The sequence below is a fragment of the Boleophthalmus pectinirostris genome, unplaced genomic scaffold (assembly GCF_026225935.1).
Source record: "Boleophthalmus pectinirostris isolate CB_2022bp ecotype Guang Dong unplaced genomic scaffold, ASM2622593v1 HiC_scaffold_23, whole genome shotgun sequence".
Taxonomy (NCBI): domain Eukaryota; kingdom Metazoa; phylum Chordata; class Actinopteri; order Gobiiformes; family Gobiidae; genus Boleophthalmus; species Boleophthalmus pectinirostris.
Window position 1 is genome coordinate 22,275,954 of NW_026571207.1, and position 18,724 is coordinate 22,294,677.

At 38.4% G+C, this 18,724-nt stretch overlaps 2 protein-coding genes across 2 annotated transcripts; both read right to left on the reverse strand.

Annotated features, from left to right (window-relative positions):
- Nucleotides 1-3,214: 3,214 nt before the first annotated feature.
- On the reverse strand, nt 3,215-4,196 carry LOC110157663 (gastrotropin-like). The gene is made up of 4 exons (XM_020922016.2): nt 4,069-4,196; nt 3,841-4,001; nt 3,668-3,757; nt 3,215-3,481 (listed from the first exon to the last, which is right to left on the reverse strand). The coding sequence occupies exons 1-4, from the start codon at nt 4,184-4,186 to the stop codon at nt 3,422-3,424; spliced, it is 429 nt and encodes a 142-aa protein (XP_020777675.2). The 5' UTR covers nt 4,187-4,196; the 3' UTR covers nt 3,215-3,421.
- A 2,482-nt stretch (nt 4,197-6,678) lies between these two features.
- Nucleotides 6,679-14,846, reverse strand: LOC110157659 (alpha-1A adrenergic receptor). Its single transcript, XM_020922011.2, has 2 exons — nt 13,898-14,846; nt 6,679-7,331 (listed from the first exon to the last, which is right to left on the reverse strand). The coding sequence occupies exons 1-2, from the start codon at nt 14,844-14,846 to the stop codon at nt 6,799-6,801; spliced, it is 1,482 nt and encodes a 493-aa protein (XP_020777670.1). The 3' UTR covers nt 6,679-6,798.
- Nucleotides 14,847-18,724: the final 3,878 nt, after the last annotated feature.

Genomic DNA, 18,724 nt, shown 5'->3' on the forward strand with positions numbered 1-18,724 from the left:
ATTAAAGTAGACTGTTCTTATTTTAAACCTTATGGTAACAGAATTAAAGCAGTACAATGTTTTAAGTTAAATCTAATGTTATTAAATTACTAGATGCAAATAAAACACACTTAATAATGAAAAATATGAATTAATATGAATTAAGCTTTATTGTAAGTTTATGTTCCAACTGTCTTCGATTGATGGTTCCTTTAAACTTAATGCAACTCTTTTAAAGGTTAAAAAACTACAGAGCCTAGAACATATAACAACAAGAAACACAGATGACAAAGAGATAATTCAGCTTTCACATTCACCATTCAAGAAACACTGTGACCCTTGTTTAGTGACCAAACAAAATGCTCTGTATGTAATAATGAATCCATGTTTTGAGTGAATACACAGATGAAGCTTGTTGTTGCTTGAAAAGATATTTAACATTACAGAAACATGCCTTTTGTAGTCATCACTGCAGCCTACTCACTTGTGAACGCAACTCATAGCAATTTGAATGAATTTCAGGAAACTGATTTCCATACTTCTTGAGGACATTACATTGACTCATATGCATTTCCTAGACACTGATCCCAACTTTAATCGTAGTTACAACTTGTCTGACCTTAACCTTAACCTTAAAGGTGCACTGCCTAACAGTTCTAGTAGAAGTCTGCCACCTGATTTGTGGAGAATCACCCCTTTTCACAGAAGGAATTACTGTATTTTTGAGCAATAGAAAGGCATGTAATGAATAAATGCTAGATGGATATGTTTAATGTCATACCATGGAACATTCCAGTCAACGCAATATTATCTCCATGGATACAAATAGATAGTGAACCCTCCACCAAAAAAGTTGCGTAGTGCATCTTTAGCTTATACCCACATCTGAACTTTAAATCATGTTGTTGATCTAATAACAGAGCTGTCTCTGACATGTTTGGCTGGACATTTTTATGTGTTGATGATTTTACTTTGTCAATTCATATATGGAAGGAAACATTATTTTTCATAATCTTTACTTTTACACTCATCTTGGTCACGAAAAACTATGTCCATGAGGGCCCTCTGTAGTTTGGGGCCCTCGGCAATTGCCTGACCACTGTGGTGGCTCTGTAAAGGATAAAGGATCATGAGGACCTGATTTAAGTTACAGATTGTAGTCCCCACTGAGTGATAAATACCCTCCCACACTCATCAGACATTAGACCCACATACATTAAAAAGCCAGGATTAAACACAGGAGCTTCTACATTATCCTTTCAAGCACATGAGTGTTGTTAAATTGTTTTTCAGTTTCCTTAGTTACCAGACACAAGTAAAGAGGTCTTGTTTGCCAAACTGAAGTAGCTTATCCAGTGTAAAGAGTTGGTGATAATTGTAATCTTCCTGTACACTTGCCTCTGTAGTTCATTTGGCCATCTGTAGAGGGTGGAGCTCTGGGGGAGTAGAATGCTGTGTTGGAGGCTGTTAATGAGCTAATTGTTCATTCTCTTGTAAGCTATTGTTTCCCAGTCAGGCCTGTCATGTGTCCTGGAGGAGGAAGTGGGAGAGGGGGGTAGGTGGGGGTGCACGGAACATATCAGCTTCTTTCTCTCAGTGAACTTCCTTTAGTTTAAGCCAAAACCACATGGTTTTATCATATAGCAACTGATAGATAACAACTAGGCCTAATCCTTAACATATGGCAGTTGTGGTTGTCATAACATCTTTGCACAAATGAAGGCTGAGAATCCTGACATTCAGTTAAAGTGCACTATCACTTTTCTGATGAGGGTCCGCCACCTGCTTTTCTCCATGGACATAGTATTGCTTCTCTTGCAATCCACACTATGGCATTAAAATGATCCGTTTTCAAAATATTACTTTTCATTAAAAAAACACCAATGACTGAGTAAGCTAGATGTAAAGTAGAATGTTTAATGCCCTTACACAGTATTTCAAAGCTGGAGTTGGCCTTTGGATAATAAAGTTATATTTTCATAACAAACACATAAGACGTTTTTTGTTTTGTTTTTTTGTATTTCTAACCTGTTTTAACACAGTAATGAAAGTCTGTAGCAGTCTGTAGTATATCCAGTCAGCCTGACAAGCCCTCATATGCAAATTCTGCACAGAGACATGCAAACAACTACAGGCTAAAATGTGTTTATTTAAACGTTACGGCCTGAGGTGGATCTATTTGACAGAAAAAATAATAAGAAAAATAAGATTGGCACATTGTAGTGTATTCTATGGTTAATTATTTAACTATTCCAATTTATCTTTTATGATTAAAGCTCCATCTAGTGGTGACCATATGACAATGCATTTCACAATTTCTACCACCTGAAACTCAAATCTCATAATGTAAGTGTAATGTAATGTAAGTGTTATAAATAGAATGTTCTTCTACTGAAGTTAAATCTTAAAAGTATCCACTACATTCACATATTTATTTCTGCTAAAATATTCAAGTCAAACTATCATCATTTAACTTAATAAAATGGTCATGCACAGTGGCATTTGCTTGATCTGTGGTGTTAGCTTTTTACTATACTACATAAACATATCGCATAGAAACCTTAATTTGACCTGTTGATGTTGACTAATTTTAGTTAATAATTAGAAAGGGTAATCAAGGACTGTAATTAAAGCCTGTTGTACCACATTGTTCACCAACCCCAAGATGTCCTTAAGCAACAAATACAGCATAGAGGCCTTTACCCACATGTTAATGAGGCACGTTTAAGTCCATTATACTATGTGTTTCTCACTGAACTGGCACAGTGGGCTGTAGTTCTCTACAGAGCTCACCTGGCCATTGAGGCCATAAGTGTAATTTCCAACAGCAGTATGATGTCCCAATTACTGATTTCAGACTTGAATAAATGCATTATAATACAGGCCAACTCACAGCAGTGTGTCTCTTGACTGTTGTGTGCCTGTCACTAGATCAGTTGTTCTCAAACTGTGACAAATGTACAACTGGTGGTTCACAAGCTCGTAGGCAGCTTCTCAGTTCTTTGCTTCAGTTTGAGTCTATTTTTTCCACATATTAAACCTCTGAGTATTTGTGTTGTTAGAACTACTATGGCAGGTAAACATTTTAGACTTGATTTTCATACTTCAAACCTGTAGTATTTAGGCCAGATATTTTTCCTATAGTTGCTACTTCGTGTGAAAACCATACAAAATAATTTTAAGATACTATAGGTTAATTCATTTATCCAGTTGGTTAATAATAAAGTGATGGATGTCATTCAACAAGTGACAACTGATTTTTAATAGACATACAGTTACTGGCATATGCTGCAAATACCTTCTGATAAACTTTTTTAATAACAACAATCACAAAAACATGATTTTATAATATCAGGACACATGGATTGAGAACACATAATTGCCTGCAGATTTTTCAGAGCTCCTTGTTTAGTTTTCTCATGGCATGTTCAGTCATGCAGTCTCAGATCCTCTTGCTCACCCGCTTGAACGTCACACCCTTCTCTCCTTCAGTTACACAAGTCTAGAGACCCCAAGAAAAGTAAAAATAATGTAATTTTACTCAACAAATACACACATTTAATACATATTAATATATATAAATATTATATATATATATATATTTATAATAGTACAAATAAATATCACTTTAAAACATCAGCAGATCCTCTAAAAATCCAGCTGACATGCGTGAGATGTGCCTTCTTACCATGATCAGTTTATCATCCACAATCTCAGTTGTTAAATGGTACTGAGGGAATTGTATTGAAATTTTGCCATTCTCCATTATGACTGGAGCCTATAGGTCAAGGGCAAAATATTAGAGTATTGATATTCAGTATCTATCTATAAATGATATGTTTATAAATCAAATTAACCCACCTTGAATTTTTTCCCCGTCATTGTGGACAGCTCACACTCTTGGCCTGCAGTAAAAGAATTCGACCAGGTCCAGTTTGGAACGGTTTGAGTCCAAGTAAAGTTGTTCCCATCTTGATGCACCTCTGTGATCACTTTATGGTCAGTCTTTGCTTTGAGGAGTCCTGCAAACAGCACAGTCTAACTCCAAAATGATAAAAGCATAATTTGTATAATTGCATTTTTATTTACCTATTGCTTCTAGAAACTCCACATAATTTTCTTGACACTCCAGCTCATATTTCCCTGTGAAAGTAGTCATGATGGAAAAGACAAATGGAAAGAAACCGGGCTCAACTTCATGACACATTAAAAAGGGGGCGAGGCCACATGTGATCAAACCGCTTCCTCCTTTCCTCCAAATCTTAGTCCTTTATCAGCACATTAACCAACCACTAAATTAAAGTCACACAACAACTTTTTGTCACTGTTGCAATAACTTAGTAACTTGGAAATAATCTCAAGAATTTGTCCTGCTGTCATTATCAGGTTTGTTTAGTGAGATGTGAATGGGCTGCAAGTCAGAGCATGTGACAATAGGCAATAGTGAGGAATATGAGAGGGGAAAACATTGGATGAATACTATACTATAAACAGAATACTATAAACTTAATGCTGAATGTAATTTGAAATGTCCAAATGAGACAGTAGACATGCATATAATAACATCACAAATTAATCTAGAAAGATGAGAGGAGAATGTCATGTACTGTATATTTTGCCAGGAAATTGTTGAACTTACTATAATGCTATGAAAGTCTCTCGTCCATTGAACAAAAATTGCAAAATGCAAACACAAAATTTCTGATCTTTGTTGATTGCAATGTGAAGTCTCCTCCACCAACATTTTCTAACTTCCAGCCAACTGCAGTGTATCCGATGTGTTTGTTTGAGACACTGGTCTAGTGAGTTCTGGAGAGTTGACCTGTATTATATTGTTACAATGCTAATGCATATATTCCACACTTACAGTTGATAATATGCAATTAAAAAAAAAAAAAAAAAAACACACACATTTTAAAATTTGGGTTATTTTTGGCTTACATCTATAAGTACAGTTTTGTATGTTACACTTAAAAATGTAACACATTAATACTGGATAAGGCTACCAATACTGCTGTTAAAAAGTAAAAGCACACCCACATATTCACTTGTTAAATATGCTGGTGGCTGAATCCAGAATCATGATCTAGTTCATCTGTTTTCCCATACTAAGCAAATAAGATAAACCTGAGTTGAAGAATGAAAGATCTGCTAGAAGATGCAGCGGCTAACAGGTCCGGGCCAGACTCCAGACAGCTTTAAGCATCAACAGATTGAGATTTGATATGTTCTTGCCCAAAAAACATGAACGACAACTGGGCAAACATAACCAGAGGCAAAATCAAGCAAAGAAAGCTAGCAACATGCCAAACCGTCTGGTGGACATTCTGGTGAGATGGAGGAGAGGGTCGGACACATATAAACAGCTCAGATTATAATGGACAACATGCAGCCCCCAGATAACAGACAGCCAGTAGAAAATGGACTCGGCAGGAGATGTATGTCTTAAACGCCAGCTGTCCTATGAGGACTTCAAATTTTACCTTATCAGAAGTCCCAGAGATGTGGATCTGTGCAATGGTAAAGATGCTGAACAGTGAAAAGAAGATGACAATATGGGCTGAAGGAGAGAACTGTTTCCAATCTATGTAAGCTAACAGGACAAATGGTACACATTTGACCTTACATTATATTAAGTTTACATATTCCCATAATTTTGATTAACCTTGTCAATGACAGCTTTGTTGTTGTTGTTCCAAGCCCCAGAATTGGACCCTCTTCCTTTTCATTTCTATTAAAGGGGGATTTCTATGTGAGTCTTCTTGCCCAGGGCCCCGAAATTTCTTTTGATGGGTCTGGCACTTGCAAATGCAATGTGTAAGTATACTCATTTAAAGAAGAGGGCACAAGGATAATTGGAGTGTGACCTGGAATGTTTGGGTCATGTCCTTTAAAAGCAGCAAGATCACATTTTAGGTAATAGGTCGATTTCAGATGCCAAGAAGACATTTGCTTGATTCGAAATCAAAGCTTATAGACTTTTCCACTGACATTATCTTATTTTATTTCACTATTTTTACTTAATGATGACGGATGGATATAACCTTCAGAAGTCAGACGTTTCTATATTAAGCATTGGCAAGGGAAATGGAAATTGAAAAAATAAAATAAAATGCCTTTCAACACGATTTTATTCATGTCTCAATCACATTCTGGTACAGACAGCAATGATTCTTCAACACTGGACATCAAACTTATGTATATCTTTATTGTGCGCACTGTAGAGAAAGTTTTACTTAATATATACCACATAAATCAAGTGAATTTGTGACAATTTAATTAAATTAGTTATAAGGACTTCTTCAGCTCAAAGTACATATATAATGTGCTGTGCATATGATGATCCATTCACCTTTTATCGTTCATAAAATGTCATGCATTCCCTTAACAGAAAGGTCTTTAACCTTTGCCAAACATTCAGTAAAATAGAACATACGTTGACAGCAGCATAATTATACTTAAACATCTTTATCAAATACTGACCAGAAATAGACCACTGACCACCATGTGACAAGTGACATCAGGTAGGCATCATGACAACTGACAGGTGACATGACCAGATCATCCCATAGTCACAGCACAGAGAACAGGACACATTAGTCAGTCAAAGAACCATTTTTTCCCCAAAGTGTTACTTTTATAAAGTGTTCCCATTGTAAAGGGCTCAAACGTCCTTTGAAGGACAGTGGAGAACAGGGTTCAGATGATGAATGACCGGTATAGGCTGGTTGAATATTACACAAGTGGTCACCATTTACAACACAAATCTCTGACCGCTGGTTCAATAGTTTTATACCTGATCAACAAACACAGCTAAGCTCAGACTTTGTCCACAGTCTTGTCTCGAAATTTCCCAAAGGAAAATGAAAACACATTTGCAGTCACATTGTCTGTTTTTCCTCGGATTACCTCTGGTTTTATCAACGCAGGCTCACAGTCTGTGGGGGTCCCGGGGAGTAGGTTGGGAGTGGATGGGGTCGGGGTGCTAGGCCCCCACAGGAAGAGGGCTTCCCCTTCGGGACACGGGGCCAGACCTTTACTTAAGTAGCTGGGACTGGGGCTGGCGGAGGACAGGGTGCGCTGGCTACCGTTCAAACAGCTGGAGTTGTGGTCGTTAGATCCTTTTCGAGAGTTTCCGGAGGAGCTAAAGTTGGATGAACGGTAGTTGTAGGCCTTCCACCCTGGGCGCTTCCTCTGATGCCACTGACAGCGGAGGATGCGGATAAAGGCAAGCTTAAACTCGCGGTTGTAGCACGGGTAGATGATGGGGTTCAAGCAACTGTTGAAGTAGCCCAGCCAAAAGATGACTTTGAAGAGGACCTCAGGAGGGCGCAGCTCCGGTTTAAAAGAAACTAAACAACAAAGAGACGGGTCAGCATATAAGAAGAAATGCATTTTACTGTTGTTTAACTGTGTGTGTTTCATTTTACACCTGTCCTTCTTACCAACAGCAAGTGAAATCCAATGCACATGTATGCAACCAAAGTTTACAATACATGCTTCAAGTTTGCAAGATAGCTAATTAACTGCCTATGCATTAGAACATAGTACAAACATACCAGTGATAACTCTATATAAACCTTGTCTAAACCTCTGTCATATTTACACCAGCAGGGGGCACCAATTACTTGTGAAAATATGCCACTTCGACTGGACCTTAGTCGACACAAAGAATTTACCATACATTCTTGGTCGTTCAAGTTTTGAACATCATATTTAAAAAATTAATGAATAAATAAATAATAATCCCTGCAAGTAAAACATTAGTACTGAAGAATCTTGGAAACACAGTTTTTACTCTTTATTTCTCTTGGTTTTAACAGTCACTGAATTGAGGAACAAATGAATTGATTCAAACTCCCACACTCAACTGTTGTGAACAAAGCACATGCACCACAGGCCTGCTCTCTTATTAGCAAGAAAACTGGACTACATTTAAGCCAAAAGCCAAACCTACAAAACAAAACAAGTGATTAGTGTAGTTTTCAGTTTTTTTTCACCAACGAAACACAAAAGATCACTATAAAAATATGAAGAGCAAAATGAATACAAATACTGATACAAATGTGTTCTTAAGATATTAAATGGCATCAGGCACTTGCAAGTCTGACTTCAGTGATCAGATGTCCACTTGCAGCTTGCACAAAAAAATAGGAAACAGTGACAGACTGTGAGAGCTGCTCAGTCATCTGTCCACTCAAATGAATGCTCTTTTTTAGCAGTTGGTAAATTCACAACATTAACTAGTCTCCGGTGTTGTTGCATAACTCCACAGCCCACACTAATTAGGATGCTAAGAAAGATTCTCTGTTTTATAATTAAGAGTCAAGTCAAAATGTTTAAAAGTTTAAGTTCAAAACACATACTAACAGGGAGTGACTTTATGTGATTTCAGTCTTGATTCAGTCCTGATTTATTTCAATGCAGCCTTGAGAACAGGCCCCAAACTAAAAAAAAAATCTCCCTATGTTTATTTAGTTTCATTTGATAAAGATTATTTTAAGAACATTGTGGGACAACATATCTATAATGTCATATTATTATAAGGGTCACAATCAGTATTTTTAATAAAAGACTGTTATTTTAGGGACATTGTACCTTCTCTGGGTATATGGGGCCTCTTTATGTCTGGAAGCCCCCGCTGTAACTTAACTATGAGTCTCTGTGGGGACTTTTCCACACTAGTCCACGATAAAAGAGCAGGAAACCACTCTTAGACTTTCTGTAGACAGACTTATTTGTATGTTTAAGGTTTTGTGTGAACACGCTCCATATTTGTGGCTCTTTAAGACATTTATATTGAAAGGATATAGCCTGAACAATAGCCCATAGCTACAGTGAAGGCTGACACTCTGAAACCTTCTGCATAGGGGCTTTTGCACCTCCTTCCTGTCACGGTGCACACCTTATTAACAGGAACATCTTAACAAAACAATATATCCTGTTATTCTAATTGGGAGACGTGTGGCCTCTCGCAACCCACACTTTCATAATGATGAATCTGTCTGGGTTTCAAAAGGACAGCAGCGTTATTAGGCTTTGTTAATTGGTAACCTGGAAACCATAGCGAGGATCTATTTTGGGTGAGCTGGTATGACAGACTGGCACTTTAACCTCTCTGCTGCCCTCTGGCCCACTGTCCTGCCACTGTCACCACTATTCTCCCCCATCACGCTCACACTTGGATCTTTCATTATTGTTTCAACCTCTGAAGCGCCTCTCAATTACCCCCGGAGCGAGCGGAGCAGCCATGTTAAAGAGGCCCACTGGCAATGCGCAGACACAGGCCTGGTATCAGTTCCCAAACACATCCACCCGGAAACCATTGCTTAACACCTCCAAGTGTGCCCTCCTCTCACATCTCTCTTTCGCTGTCAGCGCCATTGTGCAATACATGGTGTCTGTGCGGGCTGCAAATGCGAAAATGTGTCTGATAAAACAGTTGAGGCACTATTTGATTTTAAAACCGTTCAGAATAATCTTAATCTTTGTAAATAGTACACATTTCAGTACCAGGCCGAGCCACTGAGCTTGAGCCATTGAGCAGAGTCACTGGGCTGATGTGCAAACACAACAGTGTCCAGGCCCACATCAGGTTCAAGAGTAACTGTTTTTACCACACAGCCACAAAACACCTCCCTTTTGTTATTTTCCATTATCCTTGGTACATTTTTTCTTTAATTTAGCTTTTATCAATATAAAACACTGAAAAAGCAAAAAGTGAAAAATTAACATTACAAATTCTATTCTCATTTTCATGCACAAAAGCCCCATGTACTAAACTGTTACAGTTTCAATGTTTAAGCCAAATTGATTATTATAAATTATTATGTGTCTCTTCTAAATGAACTGTGATTATTATGTAGGGGCAATCATTTAAACAGACGAGCAGCATATCTGCTGCAAAAGAATTATATTTTTTATTGTCATCCTGATTACTGCTTCATCGATTGAAAAAAAAAACATCACTGAAACAATTCTTTCTAAATCAAGTGTTATCATGTAATCAACAGCGTGATCATTATCAACTCATAAAATATTTCTGAACAGACATTTAGGAAAAACTATTTCATGCTTGAGCACACCGCAGCTGTGAACAACACTAGACTGCTTGATACTTGAATGATATTACCATTTAAACTCCCATATTACACAAAATGTATTTTTAATGATTTTATTCATGCGATAAAGTTCTAACATCATAACACTGCTTTTCTGCTGGACTAACATTTTTAATCTTGTTGATGAAGTAAAGAGTTACAACAATAATCTAGTAATCAAATACACCAATATATGCAATGCAATCCTGTTTAATAACATTTAAAAGGAACAAAATAACATACAATATCTCCAATTGTATGTTTGATGGTACCTATACTTATAAATGTGGCTCTGTGTTACGCTTTGTTTTAAAGACACATGTGCAGTCCCCAGTGTCACACAGTCCCCCACACTCCACATGTGAAGGACTAACTGCAGAGGAAAAAGAAGGGTAATAACCAGTGTTAAACAGGAAATCCCAGCCTGTGGGTGGGACATCCCTGCTCCATTACGACTCTGCCAGTTTAGCATTTACAAACAACACTTTGGTGTCTGCACTGGGGTCAGAAAACACAACTGAATAGACTAAATAATAAGAAACAAACAAAATTTCTATACTGGTTATACTATTATGTCTTTTGCAACGTGCTTTAGTAGGTTGATTTTATTTCTTTATGACGATTATAACAACTATTACCACTATACCCTGCACTAATATTGTTACTACTGTTACTGCAATAATTATTGATATTGATTAGTTTTTCTCACATTGCAAGCAGCAAAAATAAGCAGGAATGGCCAGTCACGTTTGCTGCTTGTTATTATGGAAAGATAACCTTTCAGAGTCCTAGTATTCTCTTTCAAATGAAATCTTACAGTGAAGGAAACTTTTTGACACAAATAATTTGGGCCCAAAGTGAGCTCTGTTTCATGTCATGTTGACAACTTTACCTGTCATATTTTTTCTCTCAAATGTTTTCCCTCCAGTATCATAGAGCTACCAAATTTCCAGGTGAAAGGTAAAATATTTTGCTGACAGAAAACAAATTAGCTTCCAGTCATCTTTGGAAGCAAAGTGAGGCAGTATTTTGGGGTCTGTTTTGAGTTCTACCATGTTCCTCTCCAAGCCTGTTCAAATAGCGTCTTATTGAAGACCATGTCCAGATATACCTTTTTTGTTGTTAGTCTTTGTTCTTCAATTTGCCTAGAAGAGTAAGGCTGTTCAATCTACATTATAACAAAAGTTGACATCTGCTAACAAAGTAGTCCTATTGCTGCCACTTGTCTACACTTTGATGCCCCTCAGAAGAAGGAGAAAATATATTTACTAGAATTTATAAAGTAAATATCTTTTTAAATGCTGTTAAATTTGACCATTAGACCACATACCACATTCAGACAGCAATTCACAGCTCAGGCTATTTCTTTATCTTTTGATTAGTGAAAAGACCAATACAATTTAATGGATTGTATGGATGAATCAAAAACATTTAAAAGAAGCAGGTCCCAAACCTGTTAGTATGCAGAGGACATCTTTGGACAGTGATTGGCTATAAAACCAAACATGCATAATTATATCCGCACGCCTCCCCTCACTCCAGACTGTTGTGGTGTGTATCTGTTAAAGCCCTGCAGCTACACCCTCTCCACTCTGACACGGCATAGTGATCCTGCCCCTGGTCAGGAGTAATGAGCTGAAGCTAACAGCCCCAAGCATAAACAAATTCCTCTTTGACCACGGGAAATATATGCCGCTAGCTGCGTGCCAATTCAAAACAGTATTTGAACCCAAGAAGTAAGTGAGGAAAGTGAGATGCATAATCAAACAGATGTGTTCGTAGGGTTTGATTTGTTGGGCATGCTTTCTTGTCCGGCTAAATAAACAATAGACATCACTGGAGTTCCCAACCTCTCAGTATAAACTATAAAATAATCAGTAGAAAACACTGCCCTATGAATATTCACTTTAAGCACAATGAGCACAATGTGTTAGCCATTACGAGATGAGCCAATGACTTGATGGAGGTCTCTAATGTTTACAGCCCCTAATTTCTCCAATGCTATGTAGTCTGTCATAGTTCAGTCCAAAACATGCACACTATAAATCCTCCAGCCACGATAGTCCTGACCCGACATATAGCTCAAGACTGGGAGATAGGTTCCAGAAGACATATTTGCCTACAGGGACAATAAAATGTACCTTACCCATAACTTAGTCTGCATTCACTCTTGCACATAGATCACATTAAACTGAGACTAAACTGGGACTAAGCCATACCAGGACTAAACTAAGACTAGAACAGGACCAATCCAAGTCTACACCAGGACTTAAACAGGACTCAAAACAGGAACAGGTTTACCCCTGAACTATACTAGTACTTTACCCAGTTACAATTGCTTGAATATGTTTACAAAACCAATGACTTTATAGGATTCCTTTTTTGCCCTGATGGAAATATTACTTCTGAACTTCAACAACAAAAACAGCCCAGCCAATAAAATGTAAATGACTTGTGCTTTCTATGTTTTTGAATGCCTTCTTCTTTTACTAAATGGGGTCTATTCTTAGCTCTTCTGGCAGTGCCCATCCTCCCAGCATAAATATCTGACCGACAGCAGCAATATGTGAGTTAATTTCCTTTAGAGTTTGTAAAGCAGCATGGAGCATAGTCTCTGAGGACCCAGAGGCCCTGAGATTAACTGGGCTAGAGTGCAGGGGAGGCCACCTACCCTTCACTTGGCAGGCTCCTCATATGGACCGGTTGCATCAGATAGAATGTAGCAGACTGGAACGATGGCTAGTAATATTTGGGAAAGCTTGTAAAAATCCCTTTAAAAACCTCTTAAATATTGCATGTTAACCACTATGCCCATCCCGAAATAAATAATACGATGTGACTGTTTTGTTATGTTACGCAGACTCATAAAACAATAAAAATTTTATGAAATCAACAGAAGCTATGGTTTGGCTTGGCTGAATACAAAATATATGGCTTCTATTTTCACCAGTACAGTATATAACAGCCACACTGTATCAGAGCCCACACTATGGTTGACTATTTGGACTAATAAATGTTACTCAGGATTCCAGGCCGTGATTTACGAAGGCTATAGCCTCTAAATGTCTAGCTGGAAGTTTGTGTAGACACATTTGAATGAAAACACTTTTACTGCAAAACTCTTTAACCTCGAGAAACCCTGGGAGGAAATATTTTAATATAAGAGCAGTTTAGATAGACACAGACAAGTGTTTAAGTAGGGCTGTATGGATGTAGAGATTAGCCCCTGGAGATCATATTGTTTATCCTTAGTGTCCACTGGGGCAACTACATTTATTGAAGAAGACTACACTTAGCCTGGCACAACACTGAGTCATTACATTATGGTAGTTTGATAAAATTCCATTTAGTTGGGTATAGTTTTGCCTGTTATGGCTAGATTTGTGACCCTTAAACTGTCCAAGTTTTCATATAAAATAATAGGGACACAAAATGTGCTCAGATCTTCCTAAACTCTAACAGAATTTTAAAATAATTCATAATATTTATATAGACCATTTGACTGAGTTTTAGTAATAGAGGTGGAAATGGCATTCTGAAACTAGTATGCCATGCACACCAACATTTTCAATTCAAAATTAAAAAGCCATATTGTGACCATGTAAATGAATGATAGTGGTGAGTATAGTGGCTCATTCAATCAAAGCATGGGACTTTTTGTGACTACATGACTTCAAAGGGTATGACCCGAATGTGTAAACACAGAGCAGATCACAGTCGATGGGGGGAGCAGATAACAGAAAATATGGTCTGTCCAAGTGTGAAGGACAATGGGAGTAGCCCATTCAGACTGAGAGTGTCTGACCTCTTGAACTCACCTATTGGCAAAGCGACGAAGAAAGGCAGCCAGCAAAGCGTAAACATGCCCACTACAACTCCCAACGTTTTTGCCGCTTTCTTCTCGCGGGAAAACTTGAGAAGTTTGACAGTAAGTGAACTTCTGGCTTGGTGCGCGCGCCCCTTCCCGGCTGTGGACGCGCTCGTCTCATCGTTGACCTGCGAGCCTTTGTGTATCCTTAACGTGAGCTCACTAGAGTTCATTCTCTCGCGCATCACTCCGGCCTCCAGGTTCTTAGTAGTCCGTTTGGCTACTATATAGACACGGCAGTACATGGCCAGTATGACCACGAGCGGGATGTAGAAGGAGCCCAGGGACGAGAAAAGCGCATAGAAAGGCTCCTCTGTGATTTTGCACACGGTGTCGTCCGGAGACGGCGGCTGCTTCCAGCCGAGCAACGGTCCGATAGATATGACTATGGACAGCACCCAAACGCCCAGCATGGCCAGCAGCGCGCGCTTCTCCGTCACGATGCCCGGGTACTGCAACGGGTGGCTCACTCCTATGTAACGGTCAATGGAGATGACGCACAGGCTCATGATGGACGCGGTGCAGCACAAGACATCCAAAGCTGCCCAAATGTCACAGAACACGCGCCCAAAGACCCAGTAGTCCAGGATCTCCAGAGTAGCAGACACAGGCAGAACCATGGTGCCCAGGAGCAGGTCCGCGATGGCCAGGTTGATGATGAAATAGTTGGTCGGCGTGCGCAGGTGCCTGTTGCACACCACTGACAGGATGACCAAGATATTCCCCGCGATGGCAAACACGATGAACGCCCCCAGTACCAAGCCCAGCGGGATAGCCCGGCTGAGGACCACCGCTGTGTGGTTCCCCCCGGAGCTATTCGGGGACACGTCCGCGACCGCATCCAACCTCGAGGAAGCGTTTTCCCACAAGTTTGTGACATTGTCAGTGCTTCCACTCATTTTGCCTCAAGAGATCCTCCATATCAGTCTTTAAAGCGGTTTGAACCCAATGACAGAAAATTACCAAAACACAAAGCTGTCACTAAGTCTGCGTGGTCACTGCATTGTCAGAGCGCAGTGCTCCTCTCGAGAGGCTCACAGAGAAGTGGGGGTCTCCTCTCCGCGCGCACAGCCCCGACAGACACTGACCAAACACACAAACCGGAGCAGCGCGCGCATGACGCACAGCCCCTCAACTCAGGCGCGTTTGGATTAATCGGGAAGAGATAGTGCAGACAGGAGAGGACTCTTGTGGCTTGTCTTCATTACCAAACAGTTATTTATGAATAAGACACAGAGGAGAAGTTTAGGGTCAAATCATATTCACTTCATTCAACATGAGACCTCCAACACTGTAGAACAAAACTGCTGTCATGCTGAGCACTTGCACCAGAGAAAATAAACCAGCGGGGTACTTCGGATTTCTTGGGTGATGTTTGGCAGAAATAAGCAGTTCCAGCAGCTCAAAAGGTCAAATTTATTAAGTTCAGTATGAAACAATTGGAGTCCATGCTTTTATGACTTGTGTTTCTGGTAAAACACACTCCTATTTTGGTCATGTGCACCAGTCCCATTGGAGTAATCTCATTTTGGATACAGGGCTCAGTTAGTGAGGAGTGACTGATTTAATGGGTTCATTTCAGACACTGGACATTCCTGGAGCAGTGGTCCCTCATGTTTTAAGTGCTTTCTGGCTAAACCTGAGGAGTTTTTTTGGATGACATAGTGTTGAGTTCAACTCTGAATCTGTCACAAACATCCTATAGCAGCCTATAACATTCCAGTGAAAACTTTTAAAGAAATTTTTTCTCCCATTTGTCAGAGCTTCTGTGATGTTTTATTTGCACTGTTGCTTTTATGGATATTTTGATACTTTCATTCAGTCATCAAGTATTTTAGTCATAAAATTTGGCAAAAATATTGTAGATCTGTAGGCTGCATAATTTTGAGTCACTATAAATTCATTGTTAACTTGCCATTTCAAGGAGCTGTGTTCTCACTTGCTTTTAATTTATTGCATTCATAAAATATGATTTGTTGAGCTTTACTATTCCCACGTTAGTTCTTTTTCTGAACAAACAAACAAACAAACAAAATCAATGGAACAGTCCCAAGCCCAGATACCAGGGTTGTTTGTGATAGAAACCTGGTGCAGCATGCAATCATTTTAAAGATAAATCTTGTGTGAAAATTTAAGTGGTTTGAAAAAAAAAAAAAAAAAGTAAATTGGGTGGAGTAGAGTGGGGCCTGTGTTTTTGAAGTGTAATACTTTGACAGCATTGTGTAAATGTCAACAAAAGTTTTTGTTAAAACCTTTGCTTTTGAGTTTTTGTCTTTTGAGTCCTCACTGATGTATTTTTATTTTGTATTTTATGTCATGCTATTTTTGTCATGTTAATATAAAGTTTGAATAAAGGCAACATTTAAATTAATGCAATAATAAATGCAAGGTGTATCTGTTTAATGTCATACTGAGGAACATTCAAAGCAGAGCAATGACATATCCACAGAAACAAGGTGATGGACATATAACCAAAAGGCTACATAGTGTACCTTTAACTTATGACAATAAATAAATATTTTAATTAGAAAAAAAATAAAAAGGTTTATAACTTTATTGAAGCTATGCTTGTATCCACATCACTATTTTATCAAGTGTAAGCACATGTTATCACTTTAGTTTTGCTTAGATTCATTTCATAAACCCAGGGCAAACTGTCTGATCTGCTCATTCACAGATAATAAATGCTCCTTTGAATCCTTCGAGCTCCTTCAGGATGGATTAGCAGTCCTGCGCCCACACATCTCTTAAACAGACTGCTGAGGGCTCACGTATTACAGGCCTCTGTTAAGATGAATCAACCCCACTCACATCACCTCACCTCCAGCTGGAGTTTTTAGTGCGGCGATCAGGTACATTACACTGTCTGTCTCATTTGGCTGAATGGGCTGAACTTTCAAATAACACGGAAGCTGCTCAGGCCCCCTGCCAACTGCTGCAGGTGAAGAAAACTTTCATATCTCATTCTTAAAATCCTTCTTCATCAAGTGATTTTTCTGCCTTTCTGAGCATGTTATTGGAGTAGGGTTTACAGTAAAGAAGAACTGTGCCTGCTGTCAGTTATAAAAGCACTTTAAAAAAAAAAAATCTTATCTTTATTTGAGGTATTATCTAAATTCAAATTAGAATTCTGTTTACTATGGCAACCAGAGCAGTATGTTAGTGTAAAAAAAGCAAAAGGTTAAAAATATGAGAGGACATGGTTTTTTCCTTTTGTCAGTGAAAAGGTGAGAAGTTCGCTTTTCTTTGTGAACCTCTGCTTGTGTTCAAAGCCTGGCCCCTTTAGACTCGGGGGTCAATGGTCAGTGCTCCTGTTGAGGCACACACATGTTCACCATTACCAACACAAACAGTGTCTATCTCACCAGCAGCTACAGACACACCTGGAAAAGCAGCTATACAACAGCTCTGAAAAAACAAATATAAAGTGAAAGTATTTATGCTTACTGTGAAACTCCTCACTCAGCAGTTTTATGACAAGTTAAACCTACACACAGCCCACCTGGATTCTCTTCTTTGAAAATTGCACAATAATAATAGATATTGGTTGTGTAATATGTACTTTTCTAGTTCGTAAAAACATGGTTGGCAAAGTTTTGTTGTGGTTGTAGTTCATGTATTTAACATTTTGGTCAGTGAAAATTGTGTATAGGCGTGTGCAAAAATATCAAAATATCTATATATATATACTAGTAAATTTGATACTAAAGTTGGTGATACTGTATCATCATGGGCTGCTGCATCGACATATTAAAAAAGAGTATTTTTTGTATCTTTTAGCTTTTTTTGTGTGTGACGACACTACAGTTTAGCAGAAATTTACACTTTACACACGATACAATTGGCATAATCTTTATTTTGATGATTAAAATGTATTTCATATTAACTTTCCACAAGAAGTGGTTCACAAAGAAACATTGTTACTAAAATGTGTTTGGTTCTCAAAAAACAGCAATTTATCACAGAGTATTATGTGCAATATATCGATTATCACATCTTTCGCCATATTGTGATATTGTGTTGTGAGTCATGTATCGTCTGTCGTATTGAATCGTGAGGGATCCTGTGATTCCCAGACCTAGCTGAGTATTTGAGTAAGTGATTGATTTTCACCTAAAAATTATGTCCATTGTAAAATCAATCTCTACGAAACATAAAGTAGCCATAAAGTTTATTACACCGTTTGAGAAATCACGTTGAGGAGTTGTTTTACGGTCTGAGAAGTGTAGCGCTCATTAGCTGTCACACTCAAGAGGAACAGTCTTTTTCTTCGCCAAGTCACCAAGGTCAAAGAAATACATCAGGAAGATCAGAAGACCCTCTACACCAGGGGTCAAGCTCATATGGCATCTTCGGCTGTGCACAGAACCTGAACAAATGGAAAAATGTTAAGGGAAATTACAACAATATGAATTAAAGGACTAAAACAGATATATTGGTTTATTAGCCTACAATAAAATACCGACCAGCTGTTGACCTCAATACTCTTTTTTACAGAGATCCAACAAATTAAATCAATGCGCAAAGTGAGAGATGGTGTGGCAACACCTGAAGATAGAAGATCAAGGGAAGGGAAAAGTAATTTAAATCACAAGAATCTTAAATTTTGCTAAAATATTACAAAATTTTCAGTTAAACTCCGGACTGACATCAAGAAAAAAGAAAAAAGACATATCTTTGGGAGGTCCTGTCTGTTCCTTTTAAAACAACAGTTCATGCCAGGTTTGTGGTCATAATAGTTCACCTGGATCCAGCATAAACTGCCATCACAAATATA